This window comes from Heloderma suspectum, chromosome 3 (assembly GCF_057233095.1).
Source record: "Heloderma suspectum isolate Gila_16-S chromosome 3, 16-S_ref, whole genome shotgun sequence".
NCBI classification, from domain to species: Eukaryota; Metazoa; Chordata; class Lepidosauria; order Squamata; family Helodermatidae; genus Heloderma; species Heloderma suspectum.
Genome location: NC_139460.1, coordinates 26,170,422 through 26,198,127, shown reverse-complemented (window position 1 = coordinate 26,198,127; position 27,706 = coordinate 26,170,422). Strand labels below are relative to the sequence as shown.

Genomic DNA, 27,706 nt, shown 5'->3' with positions numbered 1-27,706 from the left:
ATGTTATTGAGCTACCAAATCTACTCCATTCCTCTACCTTCAACGGCCCACTTATACTAACGTAAATATGTGCACGGTATACACTTATCTACTTTCATCTTCTTGAGTCGATGTGCACAAACATAATAGCTGAAAAAGGAAAAGATTTTATTTCTTCATATTAATGACATGCATTAATGTGGGAGGGGAAGTGAATCACTGATTTTATAACACGTAGCAAAGACAGACACGATCAAAACATGCTCTTACAGAAATGCTGGGGAAAAAGTGTTGGTGTTCTAATTCAGGATTTTATAGAATCCGCATTGTAGCATTGTATCACTTTAAAAGCATCAAGAACAGGTAATTCTACAACTTCCCACAGCCACTTATTTTGTTTAACCTTAATGGATTTTTTTTACTCCCTTTCAATTTTAAACTGTCACCCCTTGTCCCATATCCTCAGTGGAACAGATGAACATTTGTGACATCTTTATAAAGTTTTTAAAAAACCCAGTCAGCTGTTTTCTTAAACTTATTTGGGCTGAACATACTTTGTTCCTCCACAGCTTAATTGGTGAAGCCTGTCTATATTCCTTGTAGCTTTCCTCTGAATCATTTCAAATGTATTTCTTCAATTCCCCAGAACCTGAGGCACATAGGAGAAGTATTACATCTCACATCTTGAAAACAATGATCCTGTTAAGCAGTTATAGGCAGCACTGAGAGAGGTAGGTGAAGGAATTGGACCCACTTTGCGACTCTTGCCACTTGGGTCAGAAGATATAAAGACTAATCAATTCAAATGGAGGTCATCATTTGTGAAAGTTTAACAACTCTTTCCTGAGCCAAAGACCATATACATTATACAAAATATTTGAAAAGAGGGTAATCAAGGTGGCCTGTTTGTCCCAACTCTCCCCTGTGGCTTACTCCATATTGAATCAGTACTGTACAGATGCTTAAATAACCTTGGTACTCTTCGTGCCAGTGTGTACTCCCCCCCAACCCCCGCCGCCCCTGCTGCCTGCTTCCTGGTTGGCTGATAATGCAGGCTGTCCATGCAATACAAAAACATTACCAATGAAAGCCAGACTTTGACATGGTAGATGAGGATGGCTTTGCAGCAACAACCTTGCCGCAAAGATAATGTGGCGATAAGTACAACTGAGATGGGTTTATATGTTATGAAACGGAAGCCCCAAAGTTCAGTGTCAGACTCAAGCTTCAAATTTGTATTGTACCACAACCACGCATGCTTTTTGACAGCTTGAATAAAACACACTACTAATTCTATAGTTCAAAGGAAGACATAATCTAAACAGCAAAGTTATTTATTTATTAATGATTTTAAATGAAGGAAGAATGCGGAGGCCTTGGGTTCATGGCAAAGCTTGGATCCCCACCCACTTTCTGAAAAGGTTAACCACTGTGTGAACAGAATGCTGTACTAGATGGACCTTGGTCTGATCCCGTATGGCTTATGTTCTTATGATGCAAAAATGAACAAATAGCAAGAGCTCAAAGACCTCACGATTATGAAGGCACCATAAGGATTTGAACGCAAGCAAGTTGCTCATGGAGCCATAACTTGAGAAGATTGGAGATTATCTCAAAGACACATGAAGGTACAGAAGTGATGGTGGAGGTGACAAAGGCAGTATAAAATGGACAAGACTACATGGAATTTTGTAAGGTCACTAGGAACGGGAAATCATTATAAGGATCTCAAGCAATTTGGAATATACCTTTAAACACAAAAGCCAAATCAGGAACAGATATATGGAACCTTACAGTCTATTGAGATCAATGATGTTTCACCTCTTGCAGCATTAGAGATGGCTACATTTGTGAAATGTATAGGTGATGTTGGGGGCATCTGCTAGAAAGGTATATTTTATACATGAAAGAACTCAGTTGATAAACGTCTTTCCCATCAGGATCTGTGTGTCACCACATGGAGCTAAGAAGCAATTTTTTGGAGGTGGAATTGGCCAGTTATTTGTGATATTATTTTGCTTCTCATTTCCTTATTGAGAACATATTTCAATTCTGCCCATATTGCTAGCTTACAGCACACTAATAAACGATCTGTATAGTGGGACTCATGTCAGCACAAGAAACTGCACTAGACAGCCTCTAGGTTCCTTTCCACTTTCTATTTTGTTTGAACTCATATATGAATTCTGGCAGGAGATGAAGTTGACCTTTAGGTCCCCAAGTGGGAAGAAAAAGGCAACAGCAAGGAGCACAGGCTTTAAAAATATTTTGGACTAACATTTTCAAATGCAAATGATGAACCAATAGGACTCACACTAGAAGAATCAACTGGGATCAGTACCAGTGACAGCTGGAGTCACAAATAAAAGCAGTACTAAGGAAAGCACAAACACTTCAACCTAAATCTAACATGAATATTACACTGATAAGAAAACTGCCCTAATAAAGGTAGGAAACTGGTATGAGATTCCAGCATTAAGATGTGTTTCTGTGAAACTGTTTTCCATGATTAACAATGACTGAAGGAAAAGACAGTGGACTTTGCTTAATCTTGGCCCTAAGCAATTCCATTACGTGAGGAGGGGGTGGGGGAGAGAAGATTGTTAATTCAGAATGAGTATGTACTCTCTTGGTGTCAACAGCTTCTGATATAAGGCAGCTCTGAGTCAACATTCCTGTAAAAGCTCTGGTAGCCACAACTTCAAAGATATATAAATAATAATAATAAAATACAGAAAAATTAAAATATTGATAGATCCTTCACAACTGCCAGATGAATTTATTAAGCCTGATTTCTGTTACTTAGTTTCTTTTCTTCATAGAATTAGATGAGCAAAATAGCATGGAGTGAGTGAAATATAATATTGAAATCAGCCAAGCGTATGTTACAATTCAAATGGTTGAGTTCTCCATCCCCTTGTGCACAGCACAGAGAAAAAACCATCATTGCTTGAAGGCAGAGCTGTAAAGCAAGGCCAGTAAACTGATGAAACCAAAGCAGACTACTGGATTTCTAGGATTATCAAAACAACACTGCTCCATTCAGTTAGCCAAACCCATGATTCGTGGAGCTAGAATGACATACAAAAACAGTGCGGTATAATGTTGAACTTGGACCAGGGTTTAAACTTGGCTCAGCTATAAAGCAAAGCAAGTGATCATGGGCAAGTTGGTAACTCTCATCCTAAACTATGGTTTTGGAGAAGTTAAAAAAAAAAACGAGATAACCCCACATATGCCATCTTCAGCACCTTGGAAGAAGGGAGGGGTACAAATGTGATGGACAGAACAAAGCCTATAAAATGTGTCCCCCTTCCCCGTGTAACCTATAAAAATAGACTGCGGACAAATTCTGCAATACCAGGAACCATCTCCAGTACAGCCAATGAAAAGGATTCTGGGCTGTATCAAACCGATGCTATATAGCTGCTTAATACCATTTTCACTGAACAGCTAAGCCACAGGGCTGCCACACTGGATTTTTATGTGGAATATCAGACGCTTAACTAAATGCGACAGGCTTACTTGTGTAGCAAAGCTGAAATGAGAAAAGGCAGTTAATATCAAAGTGTCTAGCTACAGCTGATTTGATCATTCCAGTTTTATGCCTATGCCCACTGTAGGTCAGCAAAGGAGTTCTAATGCTGCTGGAGAAGAAAGGGTTGCACAATTAATTGGGAGAATGGCAAGTTTCAGCCACATGGAAAAGGAGGCAACGTATGCTCTTGAAGTTAGAATAGAGATCTTGTCTTTACAGGCCAAATGGAACATTTTAGGAGTGGTGAGGTCACATGTGCCCAAGAGAGAACTTGACAGCCATAGATCTTCCTCTGGTAGCACTATATCAGCCCATCAGTGACAAATAAGACATGCTATCTGGAAACCACTGCATTACGTTTGAGAAAAAACAGAGCAAGTGAAGACACCTTTTATTTAATGACCTATTCCTTAAAACACCAGAAGCCTTTGACAAGCCTTTGCGTTGCACAGAGCTCCTTTTCAAGCATGCTGGGGTTATTGGCAGGCTGGGGTTATAAAACACAAAAGTAGCTTCATGTAGCCCAAGCACCTTGCGCAGCTGTCCTAAGTTAAAAAAATGTTTCTTATTTTGCCGAAACATTTGTTAGGAGCCTACCTGACGTTTTGGTGAATTTGCTGTGCTGGGATTGATATTCCGCAATGCCTAAGAGTAAAAGAAATAAGATGGATAAACATTACTTTTTTGCTGCTCATGGTTGGGATGGGTAGGCTGACTTGACACATACATCACCCTCTTAGCATTCTGAAGAGGCAAGGCCCTGCGACAGTCAAAGATGACAAAGGATAAGAGAGTTAAGAGCTGACAAAAGCTGCTGCATAATGGAACAAGACGCTTAGGAGTGCTTACAGAGCACATGGAGACATGTTGTTTAACATTCAGGAAACAAAAAGAAGGGGACATCAAGGTAGCGAACATTGCCTGGCCTGACGTTAGTCAACTTCTCAAGAAGAAGTTACTGAAGAAAAGAAATCCAAAATTAGAAGCCTTATCTGAAAGCATGCTGGCATTGCGGCATATGAATTTGTTTGAGGATTAATAGCAAAGCAGTTATAGGAAAAGTTCAGACGTTTCAGCTGAAAAAGCCCTTATTTTCTAACTTGTCCAGAGACAATCGTAAGTGGTTTTTGTTGTAAGGTGAGACACATTCCACAATGATCCAGTTTACAACAAGCAGTTATCCCTACAAATATTCCTTCAGCGCAGAAGGTAGAGAGAAAGTTAGACTCCAGAATAAGGGCAGAAAAAGCAAGAGGCGATGAAGGCAAAAAGCCTGAGGAAGTGATCTCCAAGAATGTGAAAACATTGTACGATGCAGGACCCATCACCCAAACAGAAGGGGAAAAGAAGTTTAAAAGGATTCTCTCAAAGAGGTTAGGATGTGTGCGATGCCCCATAACCTTCACAAAAAGTGATGCCAGACATTTAAGACAAGGAGCTAATCAATAATTAGCAAAAGATCTAGGACAGGAAGCACTGATTGAGAGTGACAGTTCTAGCAAGTAAGCTTCATTGTCCTCCAGGATTCATGCCTCCAGGATTACAGAAGAAAAAAAAGAAGAAGCAAAAGCAGCAAATCAGGCTATATTTGAAACACCTAGGAAAAATTATTAAAGTTTTAAATACTATTTGTATTACATTTCTAATTAAAACTGAAGCGAAGACAATTAATCTGTTTGGTTTTAAGGAAACTTTGAGAATTCTTTGCAACAATACAGACATTGCCTAACATAGATTAATTCCACCCCAACCCCCACCATTTTCTGTCTCATGAATCAGAAGAGGTGTTCATAATGGGATGTCTGTAGCAGAGCCCATTCACATGCACTCTGGTACAATCCTTATCAGCTGTCAAGGGTTAGCAAAATGTTTGGGTGATAATCTTCCCAACTGCCTATAAGAAACCAAAAAATACTATTTATTGCCCTTAAATAGGTGTTGTTAGGATATGCCCAAGATGCCCAAATGAAAACAGTGACAGGATTCATATTCAGGAATAGACCTGGGCTCTTTCAAGTTGCAATGCATAATTAACTTATAGAACTCACTACCACAAGGTGTGGCAAAGGATACTGGCTTAGATGGCTTTTTTAAAGGGTTAGAAAAATTCAGAGGACAGGCCTATCAATGGCTATAAGCCATAAGAACTAAATGGAACCTCCATATACATAAGCATTATACCTCTGAATTCCAGATGCTAGGGATACGCAACAAGGCCAGTATCTTCACGCCTTGCTTGTGAGCTTGGTTGGCTGCTGTTGAAAAGAAAATGGTGGACTATGTCCTTGTGGAGAAAAACAGCTTTAGTTTTACAGACCATGTGAGAAAAATATTTAAACTTCAAAGGAATCAGAGACCCAAACACAGCAAGGCCAGATCCTTTTCACAGACACCTTCCATCGTAAAGATGAAAAATTCGGAATGAATAGATTTGTCAGTGCAGAACATTAGTAACTCTGCAAAACAGCCTGGCAGGATATTGTCCATGTGGCAGAGTTTTAAGTGATGAAAAAACTGCCAATGCCAGGACACAATCCCTACACCACAGATTGCAGGAAACACACACACACACCACAGAAGTATTCTGAAGAGATCGCAGACGCTGAGATATATTCATAGCTGTGCCAGTGTTGTTTTGTTGCATCTATGTTGTCTGCTTGGGAAATTTATCCAAAGGAAGATAACTACTTAGAACAGACAAATCTGAATCTTTGCCTTCCATGCATAAAGAAGCAATCTGCTGATACTTGTTGGAACTACAAGTTGATGAGCACAATGCCACACATGCACACGCAACGGATTATATTATAGTGGAAGTGTGTTTCTAACCTGTGGCCTCACCTGCCGAAGCAGTTCTTGATGTTTCAATCGCAACCTCTCTTTTTCCATCTGCAGCTGCTGCAGCCTCATCTGCTGCTGTTGACTGGAGTTGCCGCCTCCCAGAACTCCACCAGGTGGACTTTGGGGAGCTAGTGGAGGTGGCTTCACTGGAGCACTTTGGCTGATTCTCTGGCTCATAGCTGTGGAGGCAAACAGGGCAGCCATTTTAAGACAACTTAAGCCATAGCTCATAAAGCTCGATTCTAAAGTGCATTTCCAAGTGGATTTATGGTAGACATCCAAAAAGAGTACATCATCAGACCCCAAGATGCAAAAGCATGTGTAATAATTTCATTTGTATATAAAACGACCTGCCTCACAGAAAATTGTTTGATGAAAGAGGTGGCATATAACTCCTGGTAGCTTCACATGGACCTATGGCCTGAATGGAGTCCACCCAGAGAAGAGCCTTCACTGTGGTGGCCCCCTTCCTTTGAAATCCCTGCCTTTGGAGGTCAGGCAGGCGCCAACATTGTGCTGTTTCCGGCGCCTCTTAAAAATGTCTATTTCAGGAAGACTTTTCCTTGATTGACCGGTAACGGTTTTATCATAATTCTGTTTCTTTTAAAAATAGTAATTATTTTAACATGGTATTTTATTCTTTTACTCTATTCTGTATTTTTATTGTTTCCCACTCCGGAATCTGTCTGGATGTTGTAAATGTTGTAAATAAATAAATAAATTAGAATATTTTACTTCAAAATGGTTGAAGTCACAGCGGAGGTGTGATTCACCTCAAGCTTGTTATTCATTTTTATTTGCCCGTAAGTGGAGCTGTTCAGATTCTGACAATCAGGTTTGACAATCACGTCTGCTTTGTTATTTCTTAATAAAGTTTCTAGCCCTTATCATTGCAGAGCAGAGTCTGAACATATCTGAATAGCATCCACAGTAGGCTCTGAGAGAATACTATTTGCATCCAGCACTTTCTTACTTTTTGCTTTCTACCTCTATAGTTCCTTTCAACATTTTCTAAATTCTAAATCTACTGAAAAAAGTTGTTGCCGACTATAGTTGGCAAATTGTTGATGCCAGTTATCAGGCCTGTGCAAATATGTATATGTTCCCAAGCAGTTTATTCAGAATACCAAATATGTTTTTTCTTAAAGATACACGTTAGCAGAGCTACCTAGGTTTATGGCTTTCAAACAGAGGCTGTCCTTCCAAACATTTAAAAATATTCATGTGAAAATGTATAATCTGCCTTTCTAGAAATAACATCCAAGATGGCTCATGATAAATGAACACATCTTACCATCAGAAAACTAGGAATAAAATGAAGAATAAATCATAATGACTCTTGAGCATGGCAAAAGAATGGTAACTGAAAAAAGCTCAAGCGCTTGCCTTTAAAAAACAGAGAAGACATTTGGGAGCTCGGTAAGACTTTGATCCAATTGGAAGTGACAATTTAGTGTTTTTAAAGGACAGATATGAGGGCTGCAGGAATCAAGCTATTAATTTTAGTCAGTAGGCCTTAATTCTTTGCTTATTAATTTAATTGAGCTGCAGGGGAAGTCTATGCTCCAGGCTGCCTGATCACTTTTATTTGGGCTGACAATTTTCTTAGTGATCTGGTAGGCCGTTAGGTTTTGGATTATCAACTGCATCTCAGTTATGTATAATGGAAGTGAAACTGATACAGCAAGCACCAATACCGATCACCGCACAAGTGCACTATCACCAACATATCTATGTTATGGTTGCTGTAAATCCAAACCACCAGAAGGCTCGTATATTGTATTCACTCACTACGCGTCATGTCACAAATGTAGTGGGAAGAATGTTTTCAACTGTGGATGGTGTGATTCATACAGTGAGCAGTGACATACAGATACTTCTGCACTCACATAATTTAGATTTAAAGCAGCTGCTTGCTTGTATGCTTCAAACCTGGCAGTTTCTCTTCTTAATACCTCCCTCAGTATAATTAGAAGGCTTACGTGTTTTTGCCCCTTTGCATTTTATTCTGTGTTAGTTGAGCAACTTGTATTACATTGCTATGTGATATATTCAGAAGTAAAAGTGGAAATGGAAAACAGAAAGCAAATAGTTCAAAAATAAGGAAGACACCGAGTTCCTGTTTGTAAATACAAAAGATACCTTTAAAAAAGGAATCCTTGCTAAAAGCCAACATGCTAAGAAAATGACAAATCCTGTTAACTGGCCTGCCTTGGGTTGCGTTTGTGTTTTGGCTTCCATCAACATGCACAAGAACTTTAACCAATACGCACAAGAACTTTAACCAACAAGGGATCACGGAACTGAAGTGTCGTATCAGATAATATAGACCACAGTCCAGCAAACTGCACAGCAGATCTCAAAACAGCAGGCCATGCATTGCTCAACAAGTCACTTTTGAAACTCAGGAAAAGTTCATAAGCAGTTGCCCATACCACCCAAGGATAAAATGTATTTATTTAGAAGATTTAGGCCTTGAAATTCAAAGCCCCCAATATACATGTGCAACCGTCCCTGAGTGACTCAAAAGGAGGTCCTCAGATCACAGCCATAACATATATTTTTATTTTGACTTGCTAAATATTTAGTGATCCATCTCTCACTCTATAGCTGAGAACTATCTTCCAATATAGTTTCAACCAGAACAGAATAGTCTAATAAAAGGGGTGAACAAACTGAATTCAGAACTGTGATAGCTGGAAAGAGAGAAAACAGGACACTGAGATGACAGCTTCTCCCTCGGGAGGCTCACTTCACAATTTGGTCTACATCCAGAATTCTCAAAGTCAGTTTAAACTAACGAATCACTTGGGCAGAAAGTCTGCTATTCCGATTACACATTTTAGCCAACTGGGCTGCTCCTAGGTCATAGAAACAAAATACATTTATGATAAATATAGGCTCAAGTAGAAATTGTGCCAGTTTCCATTTCGGTTGTAAATAGACAACCATCAGCCAGCTCTACTGGGCTGTAGATCAAATCAAGGCTATTTATAGGCATGTGGCAAAAATAACCAAACACTTTCAATTCCTTGAACATATTTCTAGCCAGTTCTAAGATGCACAATTATTGTTTATGAACACAATTCCTCCAGAAGCATCTCCTACAAAGACAAATAAAAGCACAGGGCACTGGCAAAGCGCACTTCTTGGCCTCAGCACTGTTCCCATCTGTAAAATGGGAGAGTCAGAGGACTGCCATCATTTTAAGAAAAAGGCAAACCCGTCTAAAAATGTAGAAAGGGATATGTTCTAAATACAAATCCAAAAAGTATCCACGAGTGCATCTGAGATTGCAGTCTTCAGTCTGCAAATGAAGCACAAGGAAGAAAATTAAGGGATTTTTCACAGGATTAAAATATCTCTTAAATGGCAAGCTGGGGGTATAGCCTTCAGAAACATTTATTTGTGTTATAACCTGAACATTTAACTGGCAAGCAACACTTGGTGGGTGGGAGGGGAACAGAGGAGAATCCATGACTAATTGAAGGAGACGATCTGGCACAACAAAAGCCATACAAATGAAGCCTTAGCTGTGCAATCTTCACATGAAGCAACCTTGTTTTTATGTACTTTCAATGCCACTTCAAGAGGCTCAAGAAAGGCTTTTAATGATCTTTAGATACTTAGCTCATTTTTAAATACTACCTAAATTGGGGGGGGGGGAGGCAAAAATAACTTCCTTTATCTGCTAGAGCCTGGATTTATCTATTTCCTGTTCTTTACTTTCATGGGTATAAGAGAAGCCTTTAAATTGGTGCTCTATACCCACACACATGGGGCAAGTAGCAAAGACCTCACAGGCAGACAAACAAAACAAGTCTTTTGTTTCATAGAGAAAAGAGAGGGATTTAGGAGGAAAGAGGGATTTGGAACAAGGGATGAAGAGTACTGCACTTTTAATACACAGTTTACCTATCTTACGCTTCTTGAAACAGTTATACACTTTAACAAGGGCCATTTTAGAACAGAATACTGCCTTGTCTATTTTCTACTGTATACTTGTGTATTGGTTGTAAGGCATACCTTGTTTGAACAACATTCTAAACTCAGTCAGAACCAAGCTACTAGGCATACCTAACTCCTTTCTACCCAAATGGAAAAAACACATTTTTAAAAATTCTGCTCACAGACAAGAACCACCAAGTAATAAAAAAGGTTATGAAATGTGCAGCACAACCACATGATTGCTTGGAAGCAAGGCCCATCCAATTCAATGGACTTTACTCTGGGGAAACTGTACATAGGACTGCAGGCCAATCTATTAGACAAAGAACTGAGAATTCTCTTGCTCTGGACACTCAAGTTTTTATGTTGAATGCCAAGGATGGACAGGCTAGAAAGCCAAAAGTCAATCTCCACAGACAAATTCATTGTGATCACAGGAGTTTGGGCTTTACAGTACTGTCATCCAGTATTGCACTAAGACAAACAACATATTCATGAACAACAGTCCTCCCAGGACTACACGGCTTCAGAATGTAAATGGAAAATCACATGTTTGAATGTTTCCCTAAACACTCCCATGCCCAGAAAGAGCTAACATGACAGGGAAAAGGTTCCTATTTTCTATTAATATTCTAACATACAATATTTAAGGCCATTCATATCTGTAACAATGCAAAACTGGGCAATTTCTTAATTTAATACAGCATCTGATGAAGAGCAGACGTAGGCAGGTCCCAGAAATTTTTTGCTTCTTTTATATAAGGCTTTCACTGTTTGTATAATTCAATTAAGAACTGGTCTCCTTGTATTCTCCACAAAGAAGGCATAATAGAATGTATGACTAAGCTGTTTAACTTTGCCGCATCAGAGGGATACACCAACTGAAACTGACAGTTTATAATTTGTGTTACTATACAAGTATACTAGAAGTTTTCACTGACTTTGCTTTCTTCTTCATATATGCATACAACTTCAAGAGTAATTAAAATGGAATACAAATCTTTTACACAGTATTTGTGGAGCTGAAATCCATAAACATTTTGTGCAGTCATTAACACTGGTTTAAAATAACACCTATTGGGGGATCCCCACCACCACTCTGGAAAACATAACTGGCAAATGAATGGATGTTTGCAAGAAATTAAATTCAACAACATATCAATGCATTGCATTCATTTTTCACACATGCTGCCCCCTAAATTTTCTCTATATTAATAAAAGAGGATGTGTGTCTGTATGCCAGCACCGTAGCTCCAAACTCATGAAACGTAGAGAACCGAAACTTGGCATGCATTCAACTCTATTTGGTTGTTATAACGCATTAATATATTTTAATGTGTCTGTGTTCAAAGACTGCAGTACCATCTCCAGTCACTAGGTGGCAAACTTCCCTAACCAGTGCATAGCTTTGCAATCGATACAGTCTGAAGTGGGGGGGGGGGGAGTAGTCTGAGGGACAGTTTTATGGCTGTCCCTCACCCCTGCTGTGGGGCAGCCCCCACTCAGGAGGCCAAAGGGATGCACCATGGCAGAGGACATGCCTATGGATACCAGCGGGTGTGGCTTCATTCAGACAGGGAGGGCACAATGTGTTCAACTCTGACACCTATGTCACTTTGTGTCATGCCCCAACTAGAGAAGTCCTCCTCTGAGGAGGAGCTAGAGGCTCCAGAAGCCCAGAGCGCCCCAGACCAGGGACTGCTAGCAGACTCACAGGAGCCTGAACCCTTGGAGGAAGTGGCTGCAGGGTCATCCTTGTCAGGAGAAAGGGATTCTGTCTCTGAGGCAGAGGCTGAGCCACCCCCTGATCCCTGGGAGCATCGACACCTCAAGCAACAGGTTATCCGGACTCCTGTGTGAAGGAGTGCCTGCCTCCAGAAAAAGTCTCCTCAGGCGTAGGCTCTGGAAAGGGAGCTCTGATTTCTACAGCTCAGCTCTGGGTGGTCTGGCTGGCTTTGAGCTTAAAAGCCTTCACTAGAAACCCAGACAGTGCTGGAACAACGTGGTCCATCCAGCCTCTGCCGTGTACTTTGTTTCCTGAATCATGAGCTGTGACTGATGCTGTTTCCTGACCTTTTGGACTGCTCAATGATCCTGCTTCTGGACTACGTAATGTGCCTGACTGATGTGCTGTGTTTGACCTCTTGCTTGTTATCTTGACTACTCCTGCTGCTGCCTGATTCTTGTTGCCTGCCTGTGTTCTGACCTCTGCTTTAGCTTAAACCTCCTTGGACTGAAGTCCTTGCTTGCAAATAGCCAAGACTCAGTCTAGAGCAGGCCACTTTGCTTCAGAGTTTTGCTATATTAAACTAAAGGCTATTCCAATCTGTGCGAAGCCAGCTGCATTTGCTAGTTACAAACATCGAAGGCTCGCAGTCTTTGATCTGAACCATAATGGCATCTGCCTTTGAAAGATCACTATGCATTTTAGAATCCAGTATACCACTTTTTAAATTGTATTTTATTTCAGCATGCCTGCTGCACCTGTATAGAAAGGGTAGCTTAAATTGTGGGCCAAAGTTATTTATAGTTGTACAGTTATGTATAGCTGTACTACTGCAATATAATTATGTATCAATAACTATGGATGTGTTTATTCAGATTTTTAAAAAGGTTCTACACCTAAAATTATGAAAATTTGCTTTCTGCTTCTGTTAGGTACAGAATACAGAAGCCACACCTTTTCACATCTGGAAGTCGCCTTCAGATTTCCTCTGACCTCTGAGATATTACTAGGCACTGTTCACTTTCAGTATCTGCACAATCCTACTGGAAGAGAACTTGCTTTTTATATCATACATGAAAGCCAACACGCTCAAGACACTAAATTCCACACCAAGTACCAAAATGTCACAATAAATGCTGCACAGCATTTAAGTATATTATTCACAAATGATTATGTAATGGTTCTACAAAGTGACAAGGTATAAAAAAGAGTGACACATTTAGTACATGCTGCCATTTTGAAATTTCTCAGTAGTCTAAAAATCAAAGCTTACATATTTAATACACTTCCTTTTAAATAAACTGGAAAAAGCAAAAAACCTATGGTTTGCACTTCAGCTTCAAACAATAGGTTCAAATCCTGGTTTGGAGAGCAAGTACATGCCACAGTTTTCTGGTTCAGATGTAACAGCAAAGTATGCCACTCATTCAGTGCGCAAAGGAAAGAGTTATGGCATAAGTACAAGGCTTATTCCTGCTCCTCTAAACCATGGTTTAGAGAGGAACAGAAAACATTACATTTCAACCAACCCATTGTTTTACAACATCCTTCACAAGCTGTAATTATTTGCAAAAGATAATGAGCTACTGAGTTTCCAAATGTGAAGAGGAGCTCTGGAAATATGTCAGATTGCTAGGGGGAGAACAGGCACTTACCTGTATATGGCTCTATTCATATGTTGCTAGAGCAGCATGGCTGCCACATTCCCATGGATAATGTTTGAAGGAATGAATTACTTGCGATGGCAACAGGCTGATTGTGTAGGTACTAGCCATGTCAGCATAGGCCCATTTATCCTGGTCAGTGGACCATTTATCCTGGTCAGTAGAGGCAACATCAGCAGGATTCTTTCCTTCAAGTGTTAAAGGAACAGCATGGGCTTCGAGACAAAAGGAACTGGCAGCTGCACTTCTCTGATAACAAGTGACCTAGCCTTGCTCTATTCACCTTCTTCTCACTATCATCATGAGAAATGAGGAAGTTGGACCTGTTATGTCCTAGTTATACTTGAAAAGGCTCACAACTGCTACTCCTTCACTTAGAGAGGATTGTTATAAAAATACATGCTCCATAAGGGGAAAAAAATATATATATAACACCCTGTAACTTTATCCAGTCCAAGTGTTGGGAATTTAGAAAGCAGGGCACTAAATTTTGAGCAAACAATTTGTAAAAGGCTAGCTACCTGTCTTTAAAAGGGCCAGGACCAATTGGAAGCTCTCATCTAAACAGCTGAATTAAAAGCTGGAACATGCAAACAAGATGCCTTATTTCATTACTAATGCTTCGGTCCAGTAAGAACAATACAGGGAAATGAGGACCACTTCTTAATCTCACTAGCTGGCAAGGAAGGGGAATTCCACGATGGCCAAGACCCAATGCATTTGATTTCTCCTATTCCAAAATGCTTGAACAATGGAGTACATAATACTTTGTTGTTTATTTTTTTAAAATTCTGTATCATATGTAGTAGAGGCTTTCTGGGGAGTAGGGAGTTTAGTTCTGTTTATCGTGACATTTATTCTCCTCCTTGGCTCTTTACATGAGGAATCATCTGGGACTGTTTTCAGTGATCACAATGGAAATAATTATGCTATAGAAAAGGCCTTCGATCCTTGTGAACAAGATTTTAAATCTCTTCCTAGAGAAAGGCTTCTAAATCACTCTACTTTTAACCTACAGCTGTAAGCACATATTTCTAGAGAAGCAGGAGGAGTTAAAGCAAAACAAAACAGGTCTGGCCTGTTTTGGTTGCTCAGATGGAAAATCCAAATCCTCCCCACAAAAACATGGTGCACAACCCATCGAGAAATTCACCTGGATTCAAATCAACAGGAAATGCACAGTCATTTATTTCAATGTGACTGTATAGGAGAACTTCCCTGTAGATTGTGTCCTATTGGTCAATTCTGTGTTTCACTCTGTCACCTTTCATTGCATGCAAAAGCCACTGCCTGAGATGACTACCTTGCCTTGGCCTGGTAATAAACATCCCAGGCACAGTGGCTTCTATCCTAAGTCGTTCCTCCATTCATGTAAGGGGGCAGGGAGAACTATTTCCACCAACATCCCCCTCCACCTGTGGCTCCCCTCATTATATATCCCATACCACTCCAAAGAGTTTTTCCCCCGCCCCACCCCGCAACCAGGAAATTTTCAGGTAATGCCAGGGGCATTTTCAGGGGAAAGGGAGGTGCCGTGGAGAAGGCCCCTTTGTGAACATGAACTCTGTTCTGTTCATGGAAGAAACGTTAGGATCCAAGTCACTAATTTTGAATTTTCAGTGTATATTGCAAGCAGAAAGAGGAGGTCAGCCAAGAGAAGGTTGCAAGCAGAACAGTTTCCTTGGCACAAATATTTGAAAGATGAAGCACAACCATCACTACAATGTACAACTTCAGGTTTCAAGGAAGCCTGTCTCCGATTTACCATCACCGTAGATCAGAGAAGCCCACATGCTTGAGTTTCTCTTTTCCTGCCCCTTTCAGTTGAGCTCTTTGACTGAAAAGGCCTGGAACAGATTAAAAAACCAACCACAAAATAATTTTCTTAAAAAACCCTTCTGGCATTTACTCAAGCTTGTCTCGACTATGCTACACAGTGGGCCCAAAAAGGGAAACTACGCAGTTCAAAAAATAAAACAGTTGTATGCATCTTTTTTTTGGATACTGAGGTTTTCGACTTGAACCAATGCACCCGTTCAGATCTTAGGAAACGATGGAATGCTTAAGACAAGTGGTTGCATCCCTCAAAGCAAGGAGACAACATTATTTACAGCAAACACAGTGTGTGTTTCCAGAACAGAGATGTTTCCAGCTTGTGACCTTTGCACTAGCTCTTTATTCCAGATAGCCTTTAACAACTCTCACAAGCAAGCACAAGGAGGAGGAGGGGAGAGAAGACAACAACTGCATGGGAAAAAGGAGCAAAACAAAACAAAAAAGTTTCTTCTCAGATCATCAACACATGGCCCAGATGTGATACTTTGCAGATCACTAACTCTTTCCCGGGAGAAGTGCACTCCCCCCAGCCAAACATGGCTTGCTTCCCACAGCAAAACAGGCCTAAGGCACACTTCTAACATTATTTTAGTATCATGGTCACAGCCACAAAATACCTGAAGAATTGCCTTCTCTCTCATGAATCTGCCTGCATGTTAAAATCATCCACTGAAGGCCTTTTCTTCCCCTGCCTTTGGAGATTCGGCAGGTGCTGACTGGAGTGGAGGCTTTTTCAGTTGCAGCATCCTCATCTATGGTATGCTCCCCGCAAGGAGGCTTGCCTGGCATCTACTCCAATAACCTTTTTGGCACCAGGCAAAGACCTTTTTATTTACCCAGGCATTTAAATCACTGGAATTTGGTTTTAACCTCTGCTGGCATTGGTTTCATTTCATTGTTTTGATGTGTTAATCAACCTTTTAATTCTGCAATTGCTGATATTTGTTTTGTGTATTCCAGGGGTAGGCAATCTTTTGGGCCCATGGGCACATTTGGAAGTTTGTGAAACTGTCCTGGCCGCAACCATAAAATGGCTGCCAGGAGGAGTATGGTGTCTAAGTGGGCACCAAGGAAGGTGTCTGGGGGCACATTTGTGCTCAAGGGTACCCCCACTGCCTACCCCAGTTTATTTTGCAAGACGCCCTGAAAAGTGAAACACCAAAGGGCAGGTTATAAGCAATTTAAACATATAAATAATTACTAGAATAATCCAATGCCATCAGTCAGTGTGGTGAAGGGAAGGCAACCATTCAATGCGCCTAAATAAGTTAGCTTAATAAAAAGATTCCCAGGTGGCCATGCATGAAAGATTTTAGCATTTGAAAAAGCTGGTTCTTCCCCATTCCCTCACAGGTCATCCCTGTAATTAAAAGAAGGCAATTAAATCAAAGCACAAAAAAGAGGGACAATTTAGAGCAAGTTTCCAGCAATCTGATCCACCTATTTCTGGTACAACCATGCATACTAAATGGTTACTAAAACAATTAATACATGCTTGCCATTAAATAGAACCTTCTACATGCAAACAGTTAACTGTTTGACTTAAGGTCTGGTAGCTACTGGGCAGAACAGTGTTTCTCCATGACATGGAAAGTAAATGCCCATGCTGTTTGATCTTGGTGTCTTTAATAAGGGTTCATGCACAACAGATTTGTATGAGGCCATCATGATGGTGGCAGTTGTATTTTCGACTCCTTTTCTAATTATGCTTAATATGAAACTTGCCCTTTTTTAATTTATTTTTTTACAGAAGCTGTATACCAGGTCAACATTTTTATCAAGCTCTCTACCACAATCCCAAGATCTCTTTCTGGGTGAGTGACTGCTAGCTCAGATCTCATCAGTGTGTATGTGAAGTTGTGATTTTTTGCTAAAATGTGCATCATTTTACACTTGCTTACACTGAACCACACTTGCCATTTTGATGCCCATTCTCCCAGTTTGGACATATTGTTTTGGAGCTCTTTGCAATCCCTTTTGTTTTGACTCTAAATAATTTAGTATCATCAGCAAACTGCTCACTCCTAATTCCAGATCATTTATGAACAAGTTGGAAAGCATCGGTTCCAATATAGATCCCTGTGGGAACCCACTGTTTGCATCCCTCCATTGGGAATATTTATTTATTGCTATGTAGTAATAAGGCTGTCAGGTATGGGGCTGGCAGGCAGCCCCACACCCGACCTCTTTAGCAGTAAATAGCACAACAGGGGATGAGGGGAAGGTTTCAAAAGGAAAAAGGTATCCCTTTTCCTTAACATGCTCCTGAAACTTCCCCTCCCCTACAAGTCCCGAACCTGTCTACGCTGCTCCTGCTCCAGGCTGGCTGGAGCCCTAAAAAATAGCACTCCTGTTAGGGCCTCAGGATACAATGCAATATTTTGTTGCACTTCCCTATTTTTTCTATATTATTTGCATAGCACCTCAAATGGAGTAGGTGTTTTGGTAGTCTAATGTTATCCCTTCATGCCATGTGGGTGTGGTGCATCACCCTCCACTTCTAGCAGTAAAGCTTTGCTTATGTTGAGTGACACAATTATGCTACAGGGCAGGGCACTGGTATGGTGTCTCACTGCTTGACTAACTCCTGAGCCTGCTTGTTCTCTTGCAGTCCTCAACCTTCCTCTCACAGAGTGCTTTTAAAATTTTGCTGTTATTAATTATAATACACGAATCTGAATTTTTACTTAATGCGTAAATATTAATAGAAGTATTAGCAGGGAGGCTAATATACAAAACCATGACTGATCTGAGTCTTCCAGCAACATGCATTCTATGGCATTTGTAGAGCTAATGCCTCTCTCCAAAGAGGACCACAGCTGTTGATAGGTCAAAAACCCTGTAAAGCTTCAAAGACTTTGGTACACCCCTCAGGCTAACCTACTCGGTGATCTAGATATTTTCATTTAGTTGTGCTAAAGCCAAGAATGAAGTTTGGAAGCCATAAAGATCTGCTTTCTTGACAATTATCACTGTGCTACATATTTCTTCCTAAACAAGCATATAGTTGTAATCAACTAGAACTAGCCAATGGAGAGTCTACTTTTTAAACACCTACCTTCTTCAATTTATGGTAGGGGTAGGGAACCCTTTTTGCCCCGAGGATCCCATGCCATCAGTAGGCAGGGCCACCCCCACTGCCACTCCCACTGTGACACCCACCCACCCAACCCACACGCTCAGGACTCTCTCTGCATTGAGAAGGGAGCTGCCCTTTTCTCCATGTAGAGAGAAAACAGTGTTCTAGCTGGGTGTCTCCCTCCACAGCCAGATAGTTCTCCTTTCTCTCTGCAAAGAGGAAAAGGACTGTCCCTTTTCTCTGTGCAAAGAGAGCAATCTAGTTGTGGAGGAAGAGACCCAGTCTCTTCCTTCATGGCCAGATTTCTCTCCTTTCTTGGTGCACCCTTCTCTGAGGGGAAGGAGGCCTCCACCAGGGCCTCAGTGGCCTGGATGAGGCGGCCTCAGAGGCTTAATCTGGTCCACAGGTTGGAGGTTCCCCATTCCTGATTTATGGTGATTTCCCATATCCTGCTCGTTCTTCAAGAAGTTCAAAGCAGCTTCCATTAAGTTCTCAGGCAATGTCCCATCTAAGCACTGTCCTGGCAGAGACCTGCTTAGCTTTAGCAATGCAGCAGCACCACACGACTTCAAACCATTTTCCAGGCCTAGCTGTACACCACACCAGGGATCCTATACCTAAACACATGCATCAATTATTTGATTTCCTTTTATCCTTATTGGCCAATGGTAAAAAAGAAATTCATAATATGTACACAGACAGAGCCAGATTACAATGAGGCACACCACCCTGAATTCCAATCAGATTACAGCTCTAAACACACTTATCTGTAAGCCCCACAAAATAGTAGGACTTACTTCTGAGTAAACATACACAGGATTGCACTGCACATGAAACTGAGAAACCCTACAAACTACTCATCTATTACCGGGGGAAATCAAAAGATTTCCTCAACTTTTATATCAGTTCCAAATCTGATTTTCCATTAAACTTTACAGAAAGAAGATGAAACCAAAAGGATCAAGTACACAGTTATAGGCAAACAAATTTTTAATTATCTATATAAAGTTGGCTGCCCGAGTAACTTAAGTCACAACTTAATATTGCATCGCCCTAAAAGAATCTTTTGTGTTTGAATATATTTCACAGCTGTGTAGCCACCATACACCGCAATGGGATTTGTTTGGATCTCTCACACACGCCCCATATAAAAAGCGGCAACAGTTGTGTGGGATTAGTGCTTGCCAGGTTTGGAACCTACAACATAGTGGGGACAAAGATCTTTGTTATAAAGAACTATATGTTTCCAAAGCATTATCTATTATGTATTCATTAAGGAGTTCTTCCACAGTTATAGCAAATACAAGGCTCTCTAAATGCTTTGTTTTAAACAAGTGTTTGCCATAATGTTATATTAATGTGGGCAATTATACAGCAAGTATTTATATTACCAAGTAACTCCTTGAGTGCAACAAAAATTGTCAGCCCTAAACACAAATGCCCTTATAAAATCCTGAATCTTGGCATTACCAGCTTGCTTTCTGTACATTAACTCTGCATGTCAACCATTGGCTAAGCTACTGTGAAGTCATATAATATTCATAATGAGCTTAACTTCTGAGTGGAAGGGACAGTCAAATGTGTTGCCAATGAAACTGCTGTGCAAGAAGTGGAAAAATCAGCCAAGGGAGAAGAAAAGCACCTGAAGGGATGGCAGAACGGATGGAATCAGAGCTGCTTGGGAGACTGAGTCCAGAAAATTGAGTGGAAGAAGGAAGGTAACTGAAGGGAAGATGAAGTCTGAAAAGCTGAGTGGAAAGAGAGCTCAAAATGTAGATCAGCTGTCCCCATAGAGGCTTCGAGACTGAATCATGAACTAGGACATTCCTTGTTCAAATTTTGCGTTTATCCTAAACTCACCAGGTGCCCTCAGACAAGCCATCATTAAATATCCTAAGCCCCACATCTGCAACAGGAAGATAATGCTGACTAATCTTACAAGGTCATTGTAATAATTGACAATGTAGGTAAAGCATGTCCAACACTATACAAATGCTAAATATTATAGTGGCCTGCAAAATACGAATCTGAGGAAGGGATGCAAGGAGGCAGTGCAAAGCTGATGGTGTCAATGAGAAGAGGGAGCTGGGGAGACATGACACCCACTGCCTAGGGATAGGAAGGTTATGTGCTGTTAGCATAAGTGGGCAGAGGCACAAGACAGTTGTAGAGGCATACGAGGCATGGAGGTGAATGGGTGAGGTTTCATAAGTTAGTTTGAAATTGTCAGCCAAGTCTTTGGTACAGGCCTCCAGTTTAAAAAGATTATATTTACCTAAGTATAAAAGTGTCTTAAGTGAAAAAAGAAAAAAAAAGTCTTAAGTGAGAGGAACTTTTACCAAAGCGTGGGTCAAGCCTTGGATCTAGCCAAGATGTGGTCTTGTTCTTATGGTTTATGTAGTAAATTTCTCCATCCTGGGTCATGGCTTGTTCCCATCCATCAGGGAGCGGGCCTGTAACACAGAAGGAAGCAATTCATAGTAGGCTCTGGTTTGCCCCTGCTGAAAAAATTAGCTTATTTTTTTAATTTTTTAAAAAAGAAACCCAAAATAATTTACATAGAACACAGCACAGGTGAAACTAATAGTTTTAGTCTCTAATAGTTCTGAGGGTTTGGAGGATAGAGAGAGAAGCTGTGTTACAGAAAAGCACTTACTCCACATATCTGGAGGGAAAATTTCAAAGAACCCTAGAAGCCATGCCATCTTTTGTTTATTCTCAGTTTTCCCTATTCCAAGGGCTTACAGGTAGTGGTCATTTACACATGCAGATGACCATTCCCTGTGTCAAGGGACTCATAATCTGACTGATACAAAACAAATATTTCCATCTTTGTTTTTCCCTTATCACCTTGTAGACATGGCTGAACATTCGTATTTCTGGAGTTTTAAATATCTACTGTTGGTTCGCTTTGTGTCCCTGTTTAGTTTTCAGGACCAGCCCTACCATTAGGTAGAATGAGGGAAATGCCTCATGCAGCAATGGTGCCCCCGCCCAGGCATTTCTCCTGAGCCCCCAGGAAACTGCCCTCTGTTGGAGGGCATAACGATGTATGCCACACAGCCTTTCCTGAACCCTCTAAATTAGCCTGCTGTCCTTGGGTGTGGTGGTGGAAACTATCCCATCATCAGTAAAATTCAACTGTCAGTCAAGTTCGCTTCTGTATGTGGAACTGGGGGGTGGGAGGGCATCTTGTCCTTTGCCTCAGGCAGCAAAATGTCTTGGACCAGCCCTATTACATTTACTAAACTATTTCCTGTTATGTTATACTTTATTTTTTATGTAAGGGTGAGATATAATTGGGAGGGCTATATAAAATTATTAGAATCCTAATAACTACTTTCAATAAAGAGGCTCCAGTATTTCAGTGAGAGCCACTATGATCCCATGGGTGATATACCATGCTGGACCTGGGCTGAAGAGACCAGAGCCATGGACTCACTAGCCTCTGACCAATCATCCTCTCTCCCTTACTGTCTGGAAAAGTAATCACCTAATTCTCACAAGATTGATGAGAACACAGATGAATTAGAAGATACAAAGCATTCTGTACACTAAAAGAACTAGTTACACTATTATTCATAGAGCATTTGTTTATTGGCTGGAAAGTGCAGTGTTCTATATCGATGCAATGTCCTATTTTAATGATCATTGCTAATGTTCAGCGCTGAGACATCACAGAAGAACACGCTCCGCTTAGTTCCAATGCAAATTCCAAATACACACATTAATTATGTAAATGTATGCAGATTATGAAGAAAGTGAAGATGATTAACTAATAAGTGTTGCTCACCCAAAGCAGAGAGAAGGCACTCTAAAGTTAAGAAGACCACCCAAGAGAGCACAAAAGGAGAGATGTGAGGAGGACAGTACAGAGGAAGGTTTATTAGCAATATTTTACACTGTTTTTCTATAAAATGCAAAAAGGTGAAGAGCAAAATAGGGATCTCAAGTTATATGACATATAGCCGTGCCCACAAACTTTGCACTTTAATCACCCTCAGCAGCCTAAAGGATTCCTTCTCCCTTAACATGTAACTTATATCTTGCTGTCCTTTATATTCCCTCCCTGAATTCCCTTCCCAAATATCCATACAGTGCCACCTGTTTTCATTTAAACCCCTCTTCAAAATCTACCTTGTACATGAAGCTCTTAACCTTCCCAGATTTCATCCAATGCAACAAAATCCACATAACCCCTCCTGTTGACGTTAATCTCTCCCTATCCCCCTCCCCAGTGTGTTCTCTTTCAATGGTCAGTTCTCAGATTGTAACCTGCTTGGGGCCTGGACAGGTCTTTTTGCTTATGCTACAAAGCATCCATATGCATAGATGGTAAAGTATTGTTTTAAAAATTAAGATTCCCCATTAACTCTGGAGAGATTATGATTGTCCCAAGATCACCTGGTAAACTGCACAGCTAAGCAGGTATTTGAATGAATCCAACACTTTATCCAGAATACCACCACCATTTTCACATTAAGGTCTGCAATGCAAAAGTAGTAACCCCTTCTCCCCAATAGCAGCATAGGCCTCTAATAGAAAAGGTAAAAGAGAACATAAGGTAGTAGAACAGACTGAAGAGTTGGCCCTGCTCCTCCGACAAAGCAGCATAAACCACTTACATGAAAACGGAGGGGAATGGGGAAAGCATGCCGCAAAATTCAAGAATCATCCATTTTTTGACCTGTTTTTACTAGATTCAACCCAACTGTGGCTCTCTACCAAGAGGAAGCAGCAGCATCTAACACAGATAAAATTTGCAAGGGGGAGGCTATACCTGCTGTTGTAATACTGCCCACTTTCAACCACAAGCTCGACCCATGGAGAGTTGAGACAGAATCATGGTGCACAAAATGTGCAAGACCACATCTTCCCAGTGCAATTTCTTAACGTTATACAATGCAGTTAGGTCATGCATCACTGTGTCAATCACAACTACATCTGGGGCCAAGAAGGAGTGGTTTGAACTCTTAGAACTCCTATATCAGCCATTTACCCCAATGTGTAGTGCTACTTCCCCAGTCTTACCTACTTATGAACATCAAAGTTCATTTTCAAGCTTAGGAAGCACAACTAAGTCTAATAGTGACCTACTATTATTGGAAGGACAGATACTGAAGCTGAAGCTCAAATATTCTGGCCACCTAATGCGAAGAGGAAACTCACTGGAAAAGACCTTGATGCTGGGAAAGATTGAAGGCAAAAGGAGAAGGGGAAGGCAGAGGATGACTAGATAGCTAGATATCTATGGCTTGATAGCATCACCGATGCAATGAATATGAACTTGAGCACACTCCGGGAGAGAGCAGAGGACAGGAAGGCCTGGCGTGCTATGGTCCATGGGGTCACGAAGAGTCAGACACGACTTAACGACTGAACAACAAATTAGCAAGGAACTGTCTTTAGCAATATGCATTACTGCATGTACAAAAGGCTACCATGAAGGCTTTTAGAAGTATCACTTCCAAAATTCAGGGTTTTAAAATAAAAATAATTCTGTTTATTTATTTTAGTAGATTAGTTCAGTAGTTCTCAAACCAGTCTTCTACTCTATTTCCAGGTGTGTCCCCATCCCCTCACAATCAATTACTATTCCAAATGAAAACCTTTCCTTTTTCTATAGCAGGTCTGTGGAATTGCAGCTGTCCTCTGATGTTTCTGCAACTTTTTCTCCCATCTGCCCTCAGTCCCCACTTTTGAGGGACCACAGCAAAAGTTGCAACCATCATCAATATTTTTGGGAAAGTATTAGTTATTTTTATAGCTCTGCATTATGCAAAATGCTGCAATGCCTGCCAAATTCAAATTTTGGAAAAATTAAATCAGAACAATGTAAACTACATCCAAGTTTTGCAAAATGTGACTGCAAAAGCCAATTGTGGAATTTGGTATTTCACAATTTACATGTGCCCTGTCGAAACTGTAGTACACCTGGTTCGCACATAATGACAGCCCAGAGTAGAGCTGAATACGTGTTGAATACGGGTTGTCATTGATTAATTGAATCATGGGTTGTCATTATGTGCAAACCCTGCACTATGATTTAACTATGGCTTATTAACCATGAACAGAAAGAAAACCCATGGTTTGTTGTTGGGTTGTGAACTCAGGGTTGTTTGTGGTTAACAACCCATAGTTAAATCATAACGCTGGGTTCACACACAACGACAACCCATGTTTCAACCCAAAGCTTAGTATGGAATAAAATTATTTGTAGCATGAAAACTATCCCTACCATAGGAGCACAACTTCTGCATTTTTTTTTTTTTTTACTGAATCACCTCTTCACACACCTTCAGTGCCAGGAAGCTGAAGCAGTAGATGAAGAACTTCGCCATATGGACAACCTTTAATCATTTAGAATAATATAATCTGTTTTTGTTTACCAATCCCACAAGACTACTTATTATATTAACTCACGAGTGAAAAACATTGAAGCATGCAAATCTATCTTCATAGTAAGGGGCAGAAAACAACAGGCACCAAGATGTTATCCAGACAAGTTACACTGAGTAGGATCCTTTAATTTACATTCAGGGTTAGACATGCCATTTCCTGTATTTTGTTTGAAGGGATGGACAAGCTATTTACTACTAGCACAAGGCAGCTCTTCTCCCCTTGGCCCTCAGATTCTTACACAAACCTTAAAACAGGGGAACTATGCGGACCAAGCTGTATGTAGACTATGAATATACAAATATTGTGCACAAATACTGCTCACGTTGGCACAAATATTCTTAACTTAATGAAGGGCACATAATTATGAAGGGCCTTGTGTCGCATTGAACCTCCTCTATATTATTCAGATCTCTATCTTTGACCTCTGCTTGTGCACTGTGGGCTGATTTTCTCCGATGACACAATGGTCCCTGCCAAGCAGATTTGTTACATCTGCTCTGGCTGCTACTGGCTTACCTGCTCTGATGTTAAAGACAGATTTGCAGCCTTACTTAGCCTGAAGCAACTTAGTATTTAGGGAGGCTTTTGATATCTCAGAATCTGAATTCTGTTATCAGCAAGCAGCCTACAAGAAAATTACTATTAATTTATTATTAAAACATATGTTTTCCCAGTGCATACAGCAGTTGATTGAATTTCCTCATTTACCTTAGTACTCTATAGATTTTTAAACAACAGCTTGATGTGCAGATTGGTTCAGTGGGAGCGGGGATGTCAACTACAGAAACCAAAGCTTTAGCAAGAAACATTTCCTGAAGTAGCCAAGCTCTTAAAGATGATCAACCAATTCAATTTCTATGCGTTTCATTAACGGTTTTTATTAAAGCCATGCAATTTCACAATTTGGGATACCAGATGTTTAAAGGTTTTAAAATGCAGTTGTGCAACGGTATGATATAGTCATTTCTCAACCCAAAATTAATTAGATAAGTAAGAGTTAACATGTAGTTCAAAGACACAGGATCATATGGTCCTGTATAATTTGTTTAGATAAAACAGGAAGTGGGTACACAATGAGAAAAGTAATGACACAGAAAGCTCCCTTGCTCTGTCCCTCCAGCAAATGAACAGCACAGCATAGGAGAACTCATGCTGTTACTGGTCCAGGGTACAGTTCACTACAACCCCACTATTGTTCACCATCCAACATTCAAACAGTTGAAGGACTAGCATGGGTTGAAGGCTTGTAGCTGCATGGATTGAAGCATGCTGAATAAACACATCCAGTCTAAGAATGCCCCATGTAGACAGTACTTTCTGAAACACCACTTTAGATCCCTACAGCGCACATCAGGTTGTGACTAAGCTAACACACATGGGGAACTGGGCAAGAAGAATAGGCAGTGATCTCCAAGTAAAAGTTCTCTATCTGTTTAAGTAAAGGGGATCACATCATGGCTTCACAGACTTCTTACCCCTTTTCCTGTGCAGCCTTTTCCTGTGCAGAATCCCAGCTTTCTACTTTTAAACATTACAGCTGCGCCAATGTTAACACTAACCATAGCTAGCTTTAAACTGGGGTTTGAAACCAGTTTCAAACCCTGATTTAGAAGTTAGCCATAACTAGCATTAACCCTGAAATTTCTCAGGAAACCACAGAGCTCTCTCCATCACTTAAGTGATGAGGCAACAATATGTTTGCACAAGGCCCTAAATCTAGCTGAGATATTTGTTCTTTTGAATGAGAGATTAAGTGCTCTGTGCTGTTTCAGCCACCTGCCAAAAAGGGCTTGAAGAAAACAAATGTTGATGTTTTCAAAAGATTAATTTTGCACGAGAAGCCCAATATCAGGAAAATCACTACGAACTCACATCAGGAACAGATAGGGGACAATGCGTCAAGATTTAAACATGGACAGGAAAAAGCAGAAAAGGGTCTAAGAGGACAAGGGGAGAATCAGAGGAAAAGGGTAATGTAGGAACTAGAGTGTTTTGAAGATAAACTTTAATACAGCATTTAAAAGCACACATGAATATCTCAAACAAGTTTGTTTGCTTAACTTGTGTCTTGCTTCTTTTTACTGAATATGAATTTAGACAAACTTGTATTGTTTTTAATTGGGTGTTCTACCTGCTCAGGAGAAGTATCAGTATATAGCAATTATATGGAACAGAACCTATTTAGGATCTATTTTATACATGAAGCATTTGCAGAAGATAGTAATGACAGTAATAATTACTTGGGTGATGAATAGCCACTATAAATACTGAACTGCTTGTAACAACTTCCTTGAAGATTGTCGATTTCTCCTTACCAGTTGCCGAATTCATGATGTTCTGTTGCACTGGAGGACTTGTGGGGGCTGTAACATTCATCTGGGAAAGAAGAGCTTTCCTCGGATCCTGCCATGTTGTTGTCTGATCAATGTGACTGAGACAAAACAGAATAAGGAGTTTAGACAATATATAATCACAATAAAAGCTTGTATGATTACAACAATCAATTAGAAAACCAGCATTAAACATAAGCCCATACAGAATAGGCACCAGATAACTGCCTTTCACAAGGTATGGCCCCAATTATTGTACCCATGGGCAGGGATCTAAAGAACTGCAGTGTTAGTTCAGCATGCCCTTTTGGCTGCTGTTGTGTTTCATGAACAGCAAGTCCCATGGCATATAGTGAACTGCTT

At 40.4% G+C, this 27,706-nt stretch overlaps 1 protein-coding gene across 8 annotated transcripts in view; it reads right to left on the bottom strand.

The window, feature by feature from the left end:
- YAP1 (Yes1 associated transcriptional regulator) overlaps positions 1-27,706 on the bottom strand; it is a 100,768-nt gene that overhangs the window by 18,848 nt on the left and 54,214 nt on the right. The window contains exons 3-6 of one of the 8 annotated variants that reach the window (XM_084842658.1): positions 27,329-27,444; positions 20,951-21,064; positions 6,347-6,537; positions 4,115-4,162 (exon numbers count right to left, since the gene is read on the bottom strand). In XM_084842658.1, coding sequence (XP_084698784.1) covers positions 4,115-4,162; positions 6,347-6,537; positions 20,951-21,064; positions 27,329-27,444 — 469 coding nt within the window. The remainder of the gene's footprint in view (positions 1-4,114; positions 4,163-6,346; positions 6,538-20,950; positions 21,065-27,328; positions 27,445-27,706) is intronic. The other 7 variants (XM_084842659.1, XM_084842660.1, XM_084842661.1 and 4 more) reach the window with 7 other exon arrangements.